At 37.2% G+C, this 17,435-nt stretch overlaps 2 protein-coding genes across 2 annotated transcripts; one reads left to right on the top strand and one right to left on the bottom strand.

The window, feature by feature from the left end:
* LOC144998425 (alpha carbonic anhydrase 7-like) lies at positions 1–1,698 on the top strand. Its single transcript, XM_078958199.1, has 7 exons — positions 1–186; positions 295–512; positions 654–760; positions 856–958; positions 1,058–1,225; positions 1,332–1,385; positions 1,479–1,698. Exons 1-7 carry the CDS (start codon positions 48–50, stop codon positions 1,554–1,556), a joined length of 867 nt encoding a protein of 288 aa, XP_078814325.1. The 5' UTR covers positions 1–47; the 3' UTR covers positions 1,557–1,698.
* Positions 1,699–14,610: 12,912 nt separating this feature from the next.
* LOC145006700 (lysM domain receptor-like kinase 4) lies at positions 14,611–16,371 on the bottom strand. The gene has a single exon (XM_078965766.1). It carries the CDS (start codon positions 16,369–16,371, stop codon positions 14,611–14,613), a length of 1,761 nt encoding a protein of 586 aa, XP_078821892.1.
* Between the last annotated feature and the right edge of the window lie 1,064 nt (positions 16,372–17,435).

Genomic DNA, 17,435 nt, shown 5'->3' on the forward strand with positions numbered 1-17,435 from the left:
CCACCTGACCCACTAATCTCCCTCTATATATACATACATACGCAAAGATGAAAATTTATATCAAAAAACCTGAAAAGATTTCACGTAACAACAAAGAAATGGATAACAAACACTTGCAATTTTCTTCAATCTTGATTGCTCTTATCATCGTCTTTTGTGCACATTTTGCTATCTCTCAAGAAGTTGGTAAGTTCTTGCTAATTTTAATATCAATGTTACATCGTTTTTCTGGTTGTTTAATTAGTTTAAAATATCCATGTTCTTGAAACATGATGTTAATTGATGGTGGTGTAGATGATGAAAGTGAGTTCACTTACGATATGAATAGTCCAAACGGGCCAGATCATTGGGGAGAGATCCATCCTGAATGGAGATTGTGTAAAAAAGGAAAGTTGCAGTCTCCGATTGATCTCACACATAAAAGGGTTCATACAACCTCTAAACTTGGAAAAATTAATAGAGATTATAAACCTGCAAACACAACTCTTATTAATAGAGGCCATGATTTGATGGTATAACTATATGCATGGTGTTTAACGTTTTTATTATTATTAAAATTATAAAGAAACATTTTTATTATAGTTAGATCATATATAGATGGTAATTTTATAATTTTATTATTTAATTAATAGTTTACTATGAAAATATAATAGTTGAGATGGGTCCGAGGAGCAGGACATATTCATATAAACAAAACTAAGTATCAACTTAACCAGCTTCATTGGCACACTCCTACAGAACACACCATCAATGGTCGAAGGTACTTAATTTACTCTTACAAAATACAATAATAATAATAATAATAATATTTAGTAAGTTGGAAAAAATAAAAAATTATATATACGTTTCATACAGGTTTAATCTAGAGCTACACTTAGTTCATCAAAGCAGAAATAAAAGAATTGCAGTGGTTGGAATCTTGTATAAGATCGGTCATCCTGATTCGTTTCTATCAAAGGTACGTAATAAACATATTCTCCTTGCCAATATAAAGTTTCATCTAGTTTTTTGTTCAGTATAAAATCTTGAAATTCGTGTTTTTTAAATATGTGATCAGTTGGAACCATATCTTAAAGCATTATGTTCTAAGAGAAAGGTTGAAAAAAGAGTGGGAATAATTGACCCTCGAAAAATAAAGATTGGAAGCAAAAAATATTACCGATACATTGGCTCGCTTACGACTCCTCCATGCACCGAAAATGTTGTTTGGACCATTGCTAAAAAGGTATAAGAAGTAATTTTTATATAGTTTTAAATCATTTAATTATGTTTTTTGATCAATATATTTGGTATCATATGGCATTAAATTACTATACATTGTTTAATATCAGGTAAGAACGGTTTCACGAGCACAACTTCGTTTAATCCGCAAGGCTGTTCATGATGTAAGTGGTCACATAGTTTAATTATTTTATACTCTTTATATGAATATATGCTATGTGTGCTATTTTTTATTTTATTTTTTGATGGTGTAACAGGATGCTGGGGCTAATGCGAGGCCTCTTCAACCACTGAATAACCGTTTGTTGATGCTTTATAGACCAGACGACCATTAAAAATATTAAGCGGATTGGCGAATTTTTATCTAATTTATTGCTCAATGTTCCTATATTATTTTATTAATTTGTTGTGATATTGTATATGTATAATAAGATTATGGTTAACGTAAATCAGTAATAATTCGGTATTTTTAGTTTCCATACGCATCCAATTTAGTTTCCATATTATATCATGTGCGATTATACACACATCACCTAGTTATCTTTGTTGAAATCTTGATCGTCATGGCGTCATTTGGGATTATTATTATTTTTAACAAAAATAAATTTAAAGATATTTTAGTATAATAATTTGATGTGTATATTTTAAAATATTGTTTTAATCTTAATTTATATATGAATTTCTTCCTCTTCCTAAGTTTGCTATTTTAGACAAAACTGTAAAATTTGTCCTTATAGTATGTAAAAAACTTTGGATATGATCCAAAAAATTTATAACTAGCATGAAAAGTTCAAAATCAAGAATTTCACATATGTAACACCGTAATTTTTAAAACAAATTTTTCATTTTAAAATAGTTTATTTCTTTAAAACTTTTCATAAAAATCTCCTTTTTGTTTAAATTACAAAAAGACATAACTCCATAATCAAATAAATAGTAATCCAGGATCCTCTAAAACATAATTCTTTCTCTGGTGTGTACAATCGAGCCGGTGCCGTCCCGTGATCCTGAGAAAACCTGAAACACAAAGCACAAAACACTGTAAGCACGAAGCTTAGTGAGTTCCCCAAAATACCACACGTAACTTATACTAGCCACTCGAGGCTATAACTCTGTGGGCCCTTGGGCCTTAACTCTATGGACCCTATGGTCTGAGCTCTGTGAACCTTCTGGTTCTAACTCTGATATACACACGGCATAAATCACATAGAAATAATGCAGTGCAACACAACACATAAGTAGCATACAATAACTCTGTCACATAGCTCTAATTACCACTCAAGGTAAAGTATAGTGAGAAGACTCACCTCAGATATCTCGGTAAATCTCTGACTCGGTAGAAATATGGTCTAGCCTCCGCCTGATCACATAAGGTAAATACTCTCATAAATATAACTCTCGGCACTAGACTCAACTCTCTCTTGGCATCCTCAGAAGGGTAAAAGACCATTTTACCCCTCTCTCGGCTCGAAGGCCTCATTGTTGACCAAACCCTAAAAAGTCAACAAAAGTCAATGGTCAAACTTTGACCCGACTCATCGAGTGCACTTAGGCGACTCAGCGAGTCTACACGTGTCCACTAACTCTCTAGTCCCGCTTGGCACGTCGAGTCCCTCCCCTTGCTCGACGAGTCACACTTGGCATGAATCGCGGGGCCACCCCAACTCAACTCGCCGAGTCTCAAGATCAACTCGGCGAGTTCCGCCTTGAACTCCAGTCCTCTAATCCCTTTCTGACTCACTAAGTTATTCCCCCAACTCGGCAAGTCTACTCACTGAGTCATTTACGGGAAACCTTAACCCTACTCACCCAGTCTGCCCTTGGACTCGGCGAGTTCATGCCATGCACAAGCTCAATTGACCTCCTGAGGTCAGATCTGTTCCCTTTATCCATAAATTTGACCTTCCCAAGCTTGATAAACAGCTTGAATCTTGACACTCATAGGACGTCTAGGAGGCTTCACTTGGTGATTTAGCCCCAAAAATAACATCCTAAGCTCAACACCTCCATAGCTCAACATAAAGCAAGCTGAGATAAGCTCTTTAGACCACGATGGGTCCAGATGCGAAGTCTCAAAGTGAATAGGGGCCATATTCTCACAATTTCTCCCATTAAAGGATATGAAAACTCTATATCTATGGATTACTTCAACAAAACAGATAAAGGGGCGATATAGTACCTCAAAGATGAAGTCTTTTTGCTCGAAATCCACAGATGCACCACCTCCTTGGTCTCCTCTAAGCTGGAAACACCTCCTTCTTGCAAGAATCAACCACAAAGATCAAGAAATGGCTCCTTTCCTCTCACAAACGCTCTAGCTCTTTTAGGGTTTCTCTTTGGGTTTGGTAGCCGCAAATGACGACCTTAAGGGCCTTTAAATAGGTCTCAAACCCGGGAAATTAGGGTTTCATTAAACAGCGTGGACTCGTCGAGTCCAGTCATGAACCCGGATGAGAATCCGCGACCCTACTCGGCGAGTCTAAGCACCAACTCGCCGAGTCCCTCCACAAACTCCAAAATAAATGAATAAAATAATATACCTGGGAATCCGGATGTTACAATTCTCCCCCACTAGAATCAGACTTCACCCTTGAAGTCTCACTCTGCAACAACTCTGGATGCTGCTCACGCATCTCGCGCTCTGGCTCCCAAGTCAGCTCTGTCCCTTTCCGATGCTACCACTGGACCTGCACCAGAGGCACTTCCTTGTTCCTCAGAACCTTGATATTCCGATCCCTAATCGCCACCGGTCTCTTAACTTAGTTCAGGCTCGCATCCACCAGAATATCCTCTAATGGTACCACTGCCGACTCGTCGGCTATACACTTTCTCAACTGCGACACGCGGAAGGTGTCATGAATCTGACTCAACTCTGCAGGTAGCTCCAAATAGTAGGCTACCCTGCCTACTCTCACGATCACCCTGAAAGGTCCAATATATCGGGGCCCCAACTTTCCCCTCTTCATGAATCGGATCACTCGTTTCCAAGGAGAGACCTTAGGAGCACGAAGTCGCCGACCTGAAACTCGAGCTCGGACTAGCGCCTATCCGCATAACTCTTCTGGAGACTCTGAGTTGTCAACAACCTCTGTCTGACCTGTTGAATCTGCTCGGTCGTCTGAAACGCAATCTCTGTACTACCCATCACATGTTTCCCTTCCTCTCCCCAGCAATTGGGGGTCCGACACCTCCTCCCATATAATAGCTCAACGGGTGGCATACTGATGCTCGAATGATGGCTGTTGCAATAGGAAAACTCATAGAACCTCAACCCCATAGTTGAACTTCCATGGTTACCCATGACATGATTGAGAATGTCTCACTAACTTCCTTTTCGTGTCAACTATCTCGGCCTAGTGACACACAAGTCACAAAATTCTCTTTACCTCATACGAAAACTACAATCCAACCGAAGATCGACTCAACCCCGACCTCTGATGCCTGCTGCACATATCTCATGTGCATCTCGTGGTATCTCCCGTACCCGATTACTAACCTATACATGTTTTAGACATCGGACGACAACAATACCCTTATCCAAGAATTCATATCAGAATTCCAAATTTTCATCTCGTTTACCCATGCACCATCAATGCCAAACTCAACTCGTGGGTTTGGTCCGACCCAAAGTTGGAGCCTCGCTACCCAATAAGATACTCTTCTCATGACTCGGCCTGCGTCCCGTGCAATACCACTTTTCCAACTTCCTCATGTTGCGACAATCACAACTCAAAACAAAATATAATGATTCCCGACAGAGACGGAGACCCCCATCTCACCCCTGGTTCAACCACCAGGCTCCAAAAACACAATACTAGGGCTACTCAAGCCTAAAACTCTTCTGCATTATACACTGATCGGAGAACACTCCATCATTACACTCTCTTGCCGTCTAGTGAGTACTATGGCTCCCTGCAACATCACGACAACCTCTGACTAGTAAGTACTACGGCTCCCCGTAGTACTACGACTCCATCTTTCTGACTTGTGAGTACTACGGCTCCCCGTAGCATCACAATATCCTCTTACTAGTGAATACTACGGCTCCTCGTAGCTTCACCCCATACTCTCCTTTTCATTACGACGCCACACTACGTCCACTAACTCATGCTCCACAGACTATCATAGATAGCTACACAGACCTGCCCCACATATGCATCACAGACTCTGGCGGCAACCACTATAACAAAAATACCTACCTCTGCGGGGATCCACTTTCTTAAATAATCCCTCTTGATGTCAATACCCGAAAGGCTCCCACTGGAACCGTAGATACATGATACACCACTAGTCGTCTCAAACTCAAGATTCTAAATAACTTCAAATTAAGAACATTATACCCGGGTACCACGGAACACCATTTCAGAACATCACGATGTCCTGCCTCAACCACTGATCTCCTACTCCCATCATCATACAGATACAACAATACATTTCCTCTGAACCCCATAAATAATTCTTCATTATACCCAATGCGCAACTTTAGTGTATCCAAACACTCAATTGGAATACAAGGAAACGCTAATGCCTCAGAACACGCTGATGATCCTCCGAAACCTTTTCCCCTACTGCTCAAAATTCCAAGCAAGAGTACACATACCAGCACGGGAGTTGGCTGCTCGGTAATCTTCTATCCTCCCCAAAACGGGGCATATACAATCCATACATCGACCCAGAAGTTTTCAACTACCCATACCATCGTCACGAATTTTCCACTTGAAACGACCCTGACCACCACCAGGTTCCTGACCATTGGCCACCTGTCGTGGAGACACCCATCCTTTCTCAGACACATACCACATGCATTATCTTGCTCTGTACCTTTCCTTGATCACCAATGACCCTGGTCTTATGAATTCGAGCCGCAGGTCTCTATATCCAACCCTTAATCGCTCTTGCACAAATCTCTGGTTCCCTCAAGGGAATACCCGGTTCTCCCCCACTTAGGGTTCAAACCATCACCAATTGACATATCAACACTCTACCCCACAGACGGTTTCCCCCAGAAACATCACACCTACGCTTGGAAGGTGCCACACAACGCCCAATGATCTCCCCACGTAGAGATCAAGAAACCTCAAATACCCTAAATCTCCGAAGAAGTCCTCAGGAACTTCTCATCACGACTGCCCCTAGCCATTCGAAACCTCATACCATCTCAATACTGAACATCCCAATTGTCCAGTACTATCACTAACTCTTAGAATGAAACAATAAATCATCATACTCCGCATCCTCGACTTTTCAACCCCCGATCCAACACGTGAATCATCACGAGAATAGGGACTCCACTACCACACTCAATACCCATCACAGTCAGAAGGGCCACCGCGCTGATATAATCGACTGGACTACCTGTTGATACCGTTGTCACATGCCCTACTATACTCAGTTAGGGTGTAGTGTGGTCCTTAACTATCTCAGTCCCCACTGACTACCTGCTCATGATAGATCATTTCCTTGCGGTAGACATGCTGCCTGATACTCCAGTGGAAAATCGCCATCAATGTCAACTCGTAGGGTTTACTCCTAAACCCAAAACTGAAATCTCAAGTTTCTCCTATTTCCCACAGGAAACATAAATAACACTCATCCTCCATTGACTGATCGCTCAATTGACCTCCTGAGGTCAGATCTGTTCCCTTGATCCATAAATCTGACCTTCCCAATCCTGATAAACAGCTTGAATCTTGACACTCATAGGATGTCTAGGAGGCTTCACTTAGTGATTTAGCCCCAAAAATAACATCCTAAGCTCAACACCTCCATAGCTCAACATAAAGCAAGCTGAGATAAGCTCTTTAGACCACTATGGGTCCAGATCCGAAGTCTCAAAGCAAATAGGGGCCATATTCTCACAATTTCTCCCATTAAAGGACATGAAAACTCTATATCTATGGATTCCTTAAACAAAACAGATAAAGGGGCGATATAGTACCTCAAAGATGAAGTCTTTTTGCTCGAAATCCACAGATGCACCACCTCCTTGGTCTCCTCTAAGCTGGAAACACCTCCTTCTTGCAAGAATCAACCACAAAGATCAAGAAATGGCTCCTTTCCTCTCACAAACGCTCTAGCTCTTTTAGGGTTTCTCTCTGGGGTTTGGTAGCCGCAAATGACGGCCCTAAGGGCCTTTAAATAGGTCCCAAACCCGGGAATTAGGGTTTCATTAAACAGCGTGGACTCGCCGAGTCCAGTCATGAACTTGGATGAGAATCCACGACCCTACTCAGCGAGTCTAAACACCAACTCGCCGAGTCCCTCCACAAACTCCAAAATAAATGAATAAAATAATATACCTGGGAATCCGGATGTTACAACATAGTTTTAATTCATTTTTGTCCCTGATAAACTTGAAAGGACGATTTTACCCTTTTCATTTACTTTTTGTATTTTCTTTTTTATATAATTGTAAACACTTTATTAAAACAAAACTAAAAAAATAAAAACATTGTGCCTATCTACCCAACCCCAACGGTGACCTCTCTCTCTCTCTCTCATACTTTTGGTCTAAAAAACTCTATTAATGATACCATATCCATCAACAACACCGACCCAGCCCTACTCTCTTTAAGAAATTAACTACATCATCCTTTCATCTCTCTCGCTCATCTTCATCAAGCACAGATCTGTTAATCGATGATTGTACCGGAGAAGACAAAGCCACGATAGCCACCACTGGAACTAGGGTTTTTAGAGTCGCGACTACTATGGTCTCGTTTGAAGTGGTGTTGTTAAGTAATGGTTTGATCAACATTTGAGACGTCGGTAGTTGGTCATTCATCCTCATCAGATCATTCAACAACTATGAGTGTTTCACGGTCGAACCTACAATTATTTGTAAGTCTCAACACCAGAATCAAGGTGCAATTGTTTGTGAGTCTCAACTGTAAATGTGTGTGTTGAATATGAAATCAAGGTGCACTAACTTTTTGAGATAATGTCACAACTAACATTTTCAACTAGGAGATTCTATTTTTAAGTAAATATCAACTATTACAAGGCTTGTACTTCAAGTGAATGTCATGTTATATGCTAAGATAAAAATCATCTATTTGAATACAAACCCTGAGTAAAGTTCAAAATCTAATACAATACATCTCACATATTCAACTATGGGTCGAAAACCCTAAAAATCCTGGTTCAAGTTATTATGGACTAGGATCCTCTTATTGGGCCTAATGGACTAGTAAATTTTCAACCTGACTATTTTGGGCTATGAAATTCTACATGGGGTCTAATTGGGACCCATGTTCATGAAACTAAATTATTTTGGGACATGTGGACCAAGAATGATTCGTCTTATCTCTAATGGGCCATGATGGGCCATAAATGGCTTCATAAGCCCTAATGGGTCGTAAACTATAATCACAGGCTTCTTTGGGTTGTGAACTCTCATAAGGGCCCAATAAGCCGAAACTTTTTTATTTTGGGCCTCATGAATTCGAACTAGGTCAAGAGAGGACCCAAACTATCTCATTCCTTTTTTTTTCCTCGTCTCATTCTCGGCCCAATTAAAAAAAATGGAAAATCCTTAAGAAGACACCTCATTATTAGCTAGAAGACTCCCAAGTTAATTACATCCCATATAACTAAGTTCTTACACTTTAATCTCTCATGCAATAACCAATCTTCTCTCTCCCCCTCTCGTCTTCTAGTCTCGGACGAAACCACTACCTCCCCACCATCACTTTTGCTCTCAAACTTACCCAATAAATTATCTTTAGGGCTCTCAAGAAAAATCTCACTTCCCTCTCCAAGTTAGTGCGTGTGCTTGTGTAGTGTTAAAGAACTTTTCATCAAAGCTCGTCATTTTGGTAAGTTTTGTTTGACTCCATAGTTTTAACTTCAAGTTTACACCAAAAACCTCTTCTTAACCCACCTCATTTAGTAACATACACGTTTTAAATTCGTGTTTTGTAATGAATAAAATTGTGAAATACTATGTGAAATTAAGTGTTGAGTTCTAACAAGATGGCTTTTACTAGAAATGAAGTAAAACTATGTTTAGAGTCACTCAGAAAGTATTGGAAGTCTTATGAGATTCCAATTAAAAGCCAAATAGTGAAATTTAGCGAAAATATAAAATTTTAAATAAGTAAAATTTTATTATTGAAAGTTGTAAATAATCTCGTTAGAAACTTGTAGGCGAAAACCTCGTCGAAATCCGAGTTATAACAAAGAAGTTATGACCAACCGAAGATCCGCGATAAAACGGACACGACGCCGAATGACGTAAAAAGTGAGTTTTTGATAAACTACTTTTAAGCCTTAGTGATCTAAATGAAAGTCGTAATATTCGTTAAACCGAGAAATTCGATAAAAAGAACGCCAAAATCTGACTTCGTATGAGGAAATTATGATTTTTCGAAGTTTCAACTTAGCAGTAGACAACTAAAAACTCGAATTTTAGATCGAGCGATATTTGACCGATACATCCTAAACGAGAATCGAAGGTCTCGTCATTTGTAGTACAACGGTAAAAAGTCTGACAAAAACGGATGTCGGATAAAGAAGTTATGAATTTTTAACGGATTTTCCTGTCCCGGTCTGTTAAAAATAATAATATTAAAAATAAAGTCAAAATTAGCCAACGAAGTCTAAACGAAATTTGTAGAGCGTAATTTTAGCTACGCGTGCAAATAAAGAACATCAAAAACGGAGCTCATATGCGAAAGTTATGAATTTTAAAAGTTCGGGGCTCAAAATCCGAGAAATCTCGCATGAATAGTGTACGGCCACGTCACCTCGCACGAAGCAGCAGCATCATCCGAGACGTGGCCCAATCTGAAGTTGGCGCGTGTTGCTTACTGATTTGACCGAAGTACGGACCAACGAACTTCCAACGCGCCTCGCCGTGGTGTCCAAACCTCGCTCCTCCACGCCTCCTCGCGTTCGAGACTTCGCGCCTGCTTCGTCACCCCTTCGTTCGAACCTCGCAAATGCGACGTGGACCCTTCTCAGCTACAAGGTCCGAGTCCTCGGCCCTATATAAAGGGAGGCTGCGAGCCTTCCGGGGTAACTTTGAAAATTTGACACTTTTTCACCTTAATTTCATATATTCACTATTTTGACTTTCCCCGAAGCACCGATATCAATTTTAGCACCCAAAACACGTCCTGAAGCTCCCGAGAAGCCCGGAAATTTTATCTTTTTAGTTTTGAAGCCCTACCTTCGCAGATCCCGATTTTCAATTAAGCTCCCGGTTTTCAACATAGAAAGTCATATTTAAAGCCGAAGTGCTATCCAAATTACTATTTTAACCCCCGGTTAACTTAAGGTGAGTTCAATATATAGGAACAATTGTATGTTATGTGTTATATGTGCTATGTGCTTTTCAGTGTTATTATTCTGAGTTATTTTCCCGTGTTAATTTATTCGCTATGTTTATAGCAAATGTAATACCTTTAACCATGTGATCAGTGAAAGGACTTAGATTCACATTGGTACTGGTACGTAACCTCTGGCCATGTAGAGCATGTCTCCGTAAGAGAATGACTACTATTCTATGGTATTGACAAATGGTTAGACAGGACTATAAGCCTGAGATCTAACAAGATGTTAATCAGAAATTGCATGTCTTCTATGCCATTTGGGCCAAAGTTTTATTGATGTATATCAAGCATTGAAAAGTATATCTTTGAATAAAGTCTTTGATTGATATGAACGTTTGTCACATGATTTCACATATGTCTTGTTGTTCCTCTTTGCTTTTGCCACATTGAAGTATATATATGGCATAACGTTATATTGTATCTATTATTGAACTCACTAAGCGTCACCGCTTACCTATCAATGTTTAATAATTGCATGTGATAAGAACTAGTATGATCACATATTGTTGAAAGATTTAGAATAGTTTGTAATAGTACTTTTGTACTTCAGTTTATGTTTGTATAAATTACAATATCCTGGGTAGTTATGTAATATATAACACTTTGTAATAGTTGGTTTGTATCCAGTAGTTTGTAATCCCTTTATCAATGTAAAATATTGCTTTTATGAATATGCAAGTAGCATGTTTTAGAGTAATAATATTGTGAATTATGAAAGTTTGGGTCTTTCAAAAATACGAAAGTTGGGGTCTTTCACATTTCATGGTCTATGTTCTTGAAACAACTTAAAGCTTGAAAATCATCTCAAGAACACATTTAAGGGCCGAGATCTCTTCATTTCTTCATCAAAAACCAAAATCTTCAAACAAAGGTGAGTTTATACCCCCTATTTTCGGTTTTTACTTTGTTTTAGGGGAGAATACAAGTTGTTTTGTGTAGATTTATGTGTGTATGCAAGGTTTTGTGTGTTTTCTTTAGTTACATGTGTGTTTATGTATTGTAACTTCATAAAGTTAAACATCTACTAAAAGATGATGATATTGGTATAGCATAACACTTATTTCAACATATCACACAAGAAAAAGGATTAAAACACTCTTAAGATACTTAAATCTAAGAAAAACTTCATGAAAGGGCTAAAATCGACAAAATAACAAAGTTTGGGCAAATTATGTAACTTATGGCTAGTATGGGGTTCAAAAGGAAATTTTATTAAAACAATGGCTAAACTCGACATTTGAGACCTTATATGGACCAAAAATGTAAATATTTTCATAAATGGGCCTTATTGGGCTTCTCACGGTTTTGGGCCCAAAAACTGTAATTTTTGACCTTTTGTGGCTTTAAATGTCGTTTTCAAGAAAGTTGTGTTATAAATACAAGTTTTTGATAAAAAGGGGTTAAAGTTGCGAAAATTAAAAACATTTGGGCCAAAAGATGAAAATTTCTATAAATGGGCCGAAAATGTATATTTTCACAAAAACCAAGCCAAAAATGATATTTTTGACAAAGATGAGTTAAAAATGTTATTTTTACAAATACTAGCCTTAAATAAAAGTTTTGTCCAAAAGATGGCCTAAAATGTTATTTTTACTAAACTTGGGCCTTGTAAATTTTTGGCTTAATGGGCCAAGAATATCAATTTTTACAAAAGTGGGCTTTTTATGCCATTTTAGTAAATAATTGAGCCACTACTAGTAAAATAATAACAAACGGGCTAATTTTGATGTTCTCATGTTATTAGGCCTTAGTGGCCCATTTATATGTTTGATAGGTCATGAATACTATTTATATGTTTATTGGGTCTCATTGACCCATTAACATCCACAACAGGCCTTGGATACTATTTACATGCTATTTGGGCTCGTAAATACCTTACATGTGAAATGGGCATCGGTTGTCCTTTTACATATATTTTGGGTCCATGGTATATAATCTCGTTCCTTTCGGGCTTGGAAATGACTTATATGTTTAGCGAGCCTTTGTGGTTCGTTTACATGGTTTAATGGGCCTGGAATGAGTTTTATATGTTTCTCTTCGGGTAAATTTGATTAAGGATCTAGTGAGATATGTCGATTAACACCTATTGAGTGTACGATCGTAGCCTGTAGTTATAACCAAAGTCTCTTGGAGGGAGAGTGGAGGGTTTGTGTATAGATCTATACGGGGATGACACCTCACACCTGAGTTGTTCGCTACAGTTAGACTCCACCAATCTAGGGTGACGAAAACCTTATTCTATTTTCCATCGGCGTTTAACAACGCCAAGATAGGCGAAATTGTCATTAATTAGTATGGTTATAACAACTCACTTAGAGGAATTAACGTTATGAAATTTACGGGAAACCATTCTCTTTTCTCTGTGGATTACTTAAGAACATACTCACACTGGTACTCGACCTAGGGGGTTGATGTACCGATATTCTCTTTTACAGGCAACATCAGGTTGTCTGGGGGCATTCTCTTTACAATCTCTTCATTTACTTTTGGAATTCTTTCAAACAAAAACACGAATGCATTAATACAAGATCGGACACAAACATAATAAACTATTTTAATAAAATACAGGATTTTCTTGTGATTACAAAGCTATACAAATCATTTTCTCAAACATGCTTATGAACTCACCAACATTTTTATGTTGACCTTTTTAAATTGATTTGTATTCTCAGGAAACCGTTGAAGCAGGTTGGGCTGAATATTCTGACGGATGTTTTGCTATATTTTGTTTCATCACACTTTAATCATTTTGGTATGTAATATTCAAACACAATACTCGATGTAAACAATGTATGTTGTATTATTACATGTGTGATGATGATGATGTTATGTTTCATTTATATACTATATGATGATACTACAAGGATGAAGTCACGGGCAAGCCCCCAGACGTTTCCGTTGTCTGGTTCGAAGGTGTGACAGATAATCTTCTCCTTCTTCAACACATAAACAAATATACACACTCAAACATTGTTGATTTCATAAGTGTGTGAGGAATAGAGACAAATCGAGATTGAAGATCAACAGTATAGATGTTTTATGTTGATGATTTGTTATCGCCACGAAGTTTGTTTAAGTTTATCTTTCAAACGAACAATTCACTCGTGGTTTATTTTAATTAAAATGTCAATTTGATTTGGTGGCAAAATGAAATGAAAGATTGAAGATCTCTTGTTTTTGTATGATTCTTTATCAAACGTGGATATGCAACTTTGAAGATTTATAACGATTATTTTGTCAACAAGTTTTATCAAATATTGATTTGTATTTTGATCAAGTTTATCGATCAAATGAATAAGTCACCATGAAGCTGAATCAAAAGTGTGTATGTGTTTATTGTGGTGGCTCACCATGAAGCTGAATCAAAAGTGTGTATGTGTTTATTGTGGTGGCAGAGAGAGATGCATGGGTCAATTATTATTTTTTAATTAATTAAAGATTAAAAAAATATGAAAAATACAAAAAGAAATTAAAATGGCAAAACGGCCATTTCAAATATTTTTAGACCTAAACCACAAGAAATTCTTGATTTTGGACCTTTCATTCAAGTCAGAAATTATTTTGAACCTATCCAAAGTTTTTTACATACCGCACAGTTATGTCTCTATTTTATTTTCATACCTAATTCATATAGACGTATACATTATTTTAGTTTTATGCAACGGCTTACCAAATATTTGGCATGTTTGTTATTCCACCATACAAACAAACGTATTAAAACTCAAAAAATTGTAATTGAAAACGAAATAAAACCACAACAAACAAAACCTTTATTTTTGGAAATATAATAATGGCATGTTGGATTATTAAAATTTCTTTTAAGTTTAGACAAGGACATGACCTTTTTATACATATTATCAATAATAGTAAAACCGAATATTTAGTAAACACACAACTTACCGTACAAAACAAGCATTTCAAACAAAGTAATATCCGTGACTATGATGATATCTTCAATCACTCATACACATATACATATGCATATACGTATGTAAACATAACATGTATATATACCAAAAGGGGTTATGTGTAAAATACCCCTCCAAAGTCCACATCATACCATTCTAGCAAGGACTTTAAGGATATCCTCCACAGATGGCCTATGCAAAGGGTCAAATTCCACACAAGCTTTAGCCAAGACCCCTAAACATAATGCCTCAGCCAAAGGGTAATCCTCGTTCAAGCAAGGGTCCATAAAACCTCTTAAATGCTCAAAACAACCTCCTCCACTACCCTCTCCTCCCAAAAACCCGATCGAATCTCGTAACGATTTCTTGTCAGTGTTCACTTTCCCTGATAAAATCTCAAGCAAAATCATCCCGAATTCCAAAATATTTTCATGCTCTGAACCTGATGACCCCATGATGCATGGATTCGTGTTCCCTGACAAAACTGCCAATTTCGCCCTCCATGTTGACGTCACAAATATACTTTCACTGCAAAGTCCTGTTTGCATGTAAGGATTAGCTATGCAATAATGTAGGTAGTGCAACCCCATTGCGACATCAAACGCGATTTGAGTTCTTCGAGTCCAAGTCAAACTCGAGGAGTTAATCAAACAATCCCTTAAACTCCCGTTTGATGGATGCTCCAAAACAAGATATGACCATGAAGACTCATTGTAACATACACCAAGCAACTTCATGATGTTGACATGGTTAATTTTCGAATGGAGATCAATGACATGGCGTATTTCGGAGAATTCAATCTCTTTGATTAGTACTTGAACATCATCGAATGACCCTCTATAAATATCTTCACTCACAATACAATCTTCACTAAAATCTCTTGTCGCTCTTCTAATTTCCTCGATTTTGAAATTATACAAAGAATATTTTATTCCCGCTAGCAAATCAGGTGACAAACATGAACTCGGTGAGCTTCTTGTCACCGGGCTTTTTGGTGAGCTAATTGGAGGTGTTGAAAACGAGTTAAAAGAGCTTCTAAGGGTTGATGGTATTATAAAAATATCGCGTTTGCATTTGTTTAACGCATTTATATACAAACATGTCACGATTAGTATCGCCACCACTAAACCCGACCCAATGATCGAAACAACAATGTACACTTTCTTTAGTTTCATGGATTTGACATTTCCTTCTGTTGGATTTGTCGGGTAAAATCCTGGTGTTGGAGGTTGAAAACTAGGGACATTAAAGTTAATCGTAGGTTTTGAATGCAATGGTACCAAAATGGTTGTTTCAGGATAAACAGTCGTATCACTATTTAAATTGTTAACTGCGAAAATGTCATCTTTAGAAATACCAAATTTTGTACTTATCGGCTTTACAGAATCTCTTGAAACCAAAGGATACGTGACCAAATATTTATAGCCATTATTAGGACAAGCACATTTTAAAGGCACGTTAAGAACAAAACCAACCTTATAAACTTCTTGATTTTGATTTTCCTCAAGAAGCGTGACTGTTTTCACCAAACCTTCAAAGACCCCACATGCAGTATCTGAAAGTGTCGTGTTTTCCATGACTGTATAATTTATTTTTGCTTGAAAAAAGTTATTAGAGCAAGAACAACTAACGGGAACAAGTACTTCTCTATCCATAAGGAGAAATTCTGAACTCGAATCTATGTGGTTTAATTCAAGCAAGGTGTTGGGTGGCAACCCAAACAAGGTGGCTATGGTGGAGATGGTCGGAAACTGACGGTTTGACCGGAAAATCAAGAAAGTTTGGCATGACATCTTGGTCAACGTCGTGTTGGTGCAAGTGTACCTTGTCCCTGGAGCATTGCCATCTTTGCGACAAGATGTAGCGTCATAGAATGCTTGTTCGTGGCTTGAGTTGATCGAGCTCATGAGAATTAGCAACAAGATATAAATCATAGTATTGTTGCTATTTAATATTTTATTATCTTTGCATCGAAAAAACAAGTAACAAAAAACATAAAAGTTTGAAACTTATAAGAAGTGATGAATGGTTAGAGGGATGATAGTCAATGGAGTTATGCTTTTTCAAATGAATAATTTTAATGTAAATATAAACTAGAAATAATTAATTAGCTTTATGGTAGCATCAATAGCCGGCTGATGAACTAAAATACAAAAACATTTGCAATCATTCTTGGGATACTATGTGTTTGTATTTTACTGATGAGAATTTTTTTTAACTACTTTCTTTATTGGGTTAAATGTATACATGTAGTAATGTATTTCATATTAAAGTTTATTATTACCAAATATATTACTGTACTAGTTCTATGTAAAATAAGAACAGATTCTATTTTATGCATTTTTGCTATAAAAAGGACTATTTTATGCATTTTTGCTATAATAGGAAGCTAATACGACCCACTTGATATCCTCATACTTCATTTAATATCTACTTTGATTCTCACATCGATTCAAGTATCAAAAGATACTTCAACTTCATGTTTATATAACAAGACTTGAGGTCAGCTAAAGATTTAATTATGGTTTGGGTTTAAAACCGAAACAGAACCGGGGAAACCGAAGTACCCTGGAAAAAAATTTGGGATACTTATTTACTTTGATCCTGACTTCGCCACTGGGTGTTTGGTGTTTATTTAAAAACTTTTTATTAACTTATTGACTTATTAAAAAGTCAATAAGTTAAAAAAATATTTGGATGTTCATGTGTTCATCTAATACTAAAAGTTATTAAATTATTGATTTCTTGAAAAAGTTAAAAAAAAAAAAAAAAAAAAAAAACAATTTATTACTTTTTGAAAAGACTTATAATTTATTAAGATTAAAAAAACAAACAAAAGACAATTTTAAACCAAATATTTTTTAACTTATTAATTTTTATCATTAAAAAACTAATCCAAACATTTTTTTAGAAAACTTTTTTCTCACCTTAACAAGTCAATAAGTCTTCGTTGCAAAAGTTATTTTTAACT

Source organism: Lactuca saligna, chromosome 1, assembly GCF_052625555.1.
Source record: "Lactuca saligna cultivar CGN05327 chromosome 1, ASM5262555v1, whole genome shotgun sequence".
NCBI classification, from domain to species: domain Eukaryota; kingdom Viridiplantae; phylum Streptophyta; class Magnoliopsida; order Asterales; family Asteraceae; genus Lactuca; species Lactuca saligna.

Bases quoted from the DNA above. Each gene is read 5' to 3' on its own strand.
- LOC145006700 (XM_078965766.1), bottom strand. From the start codon at position 16,371: ATGAGCTCGATCAACTCAAGCCACGAACAAGCATTCTATGACGCTACA.
- LOC144998425 (XM_078958199.1), top strand. From the start codon at position 48: ATGAAAATTTATATCAAAAAACCTGAAAAGATTTCACGTAACAACAAA. The intron at 959-1,057 runs GTACGTAATAAA...ATATGTGATCAG, and splicing joins CTGATTCGTTTCTATCAAAG to TTGGAACCATATCTTAAAGC. The intron at 1,386-1,478 runs GTAAGTGGTCAC...ATGGTGTAACAG, and splicing joins TCCGCAAGGCTGTTCATGAT to GATGCTGGGGCTAATGCGAG.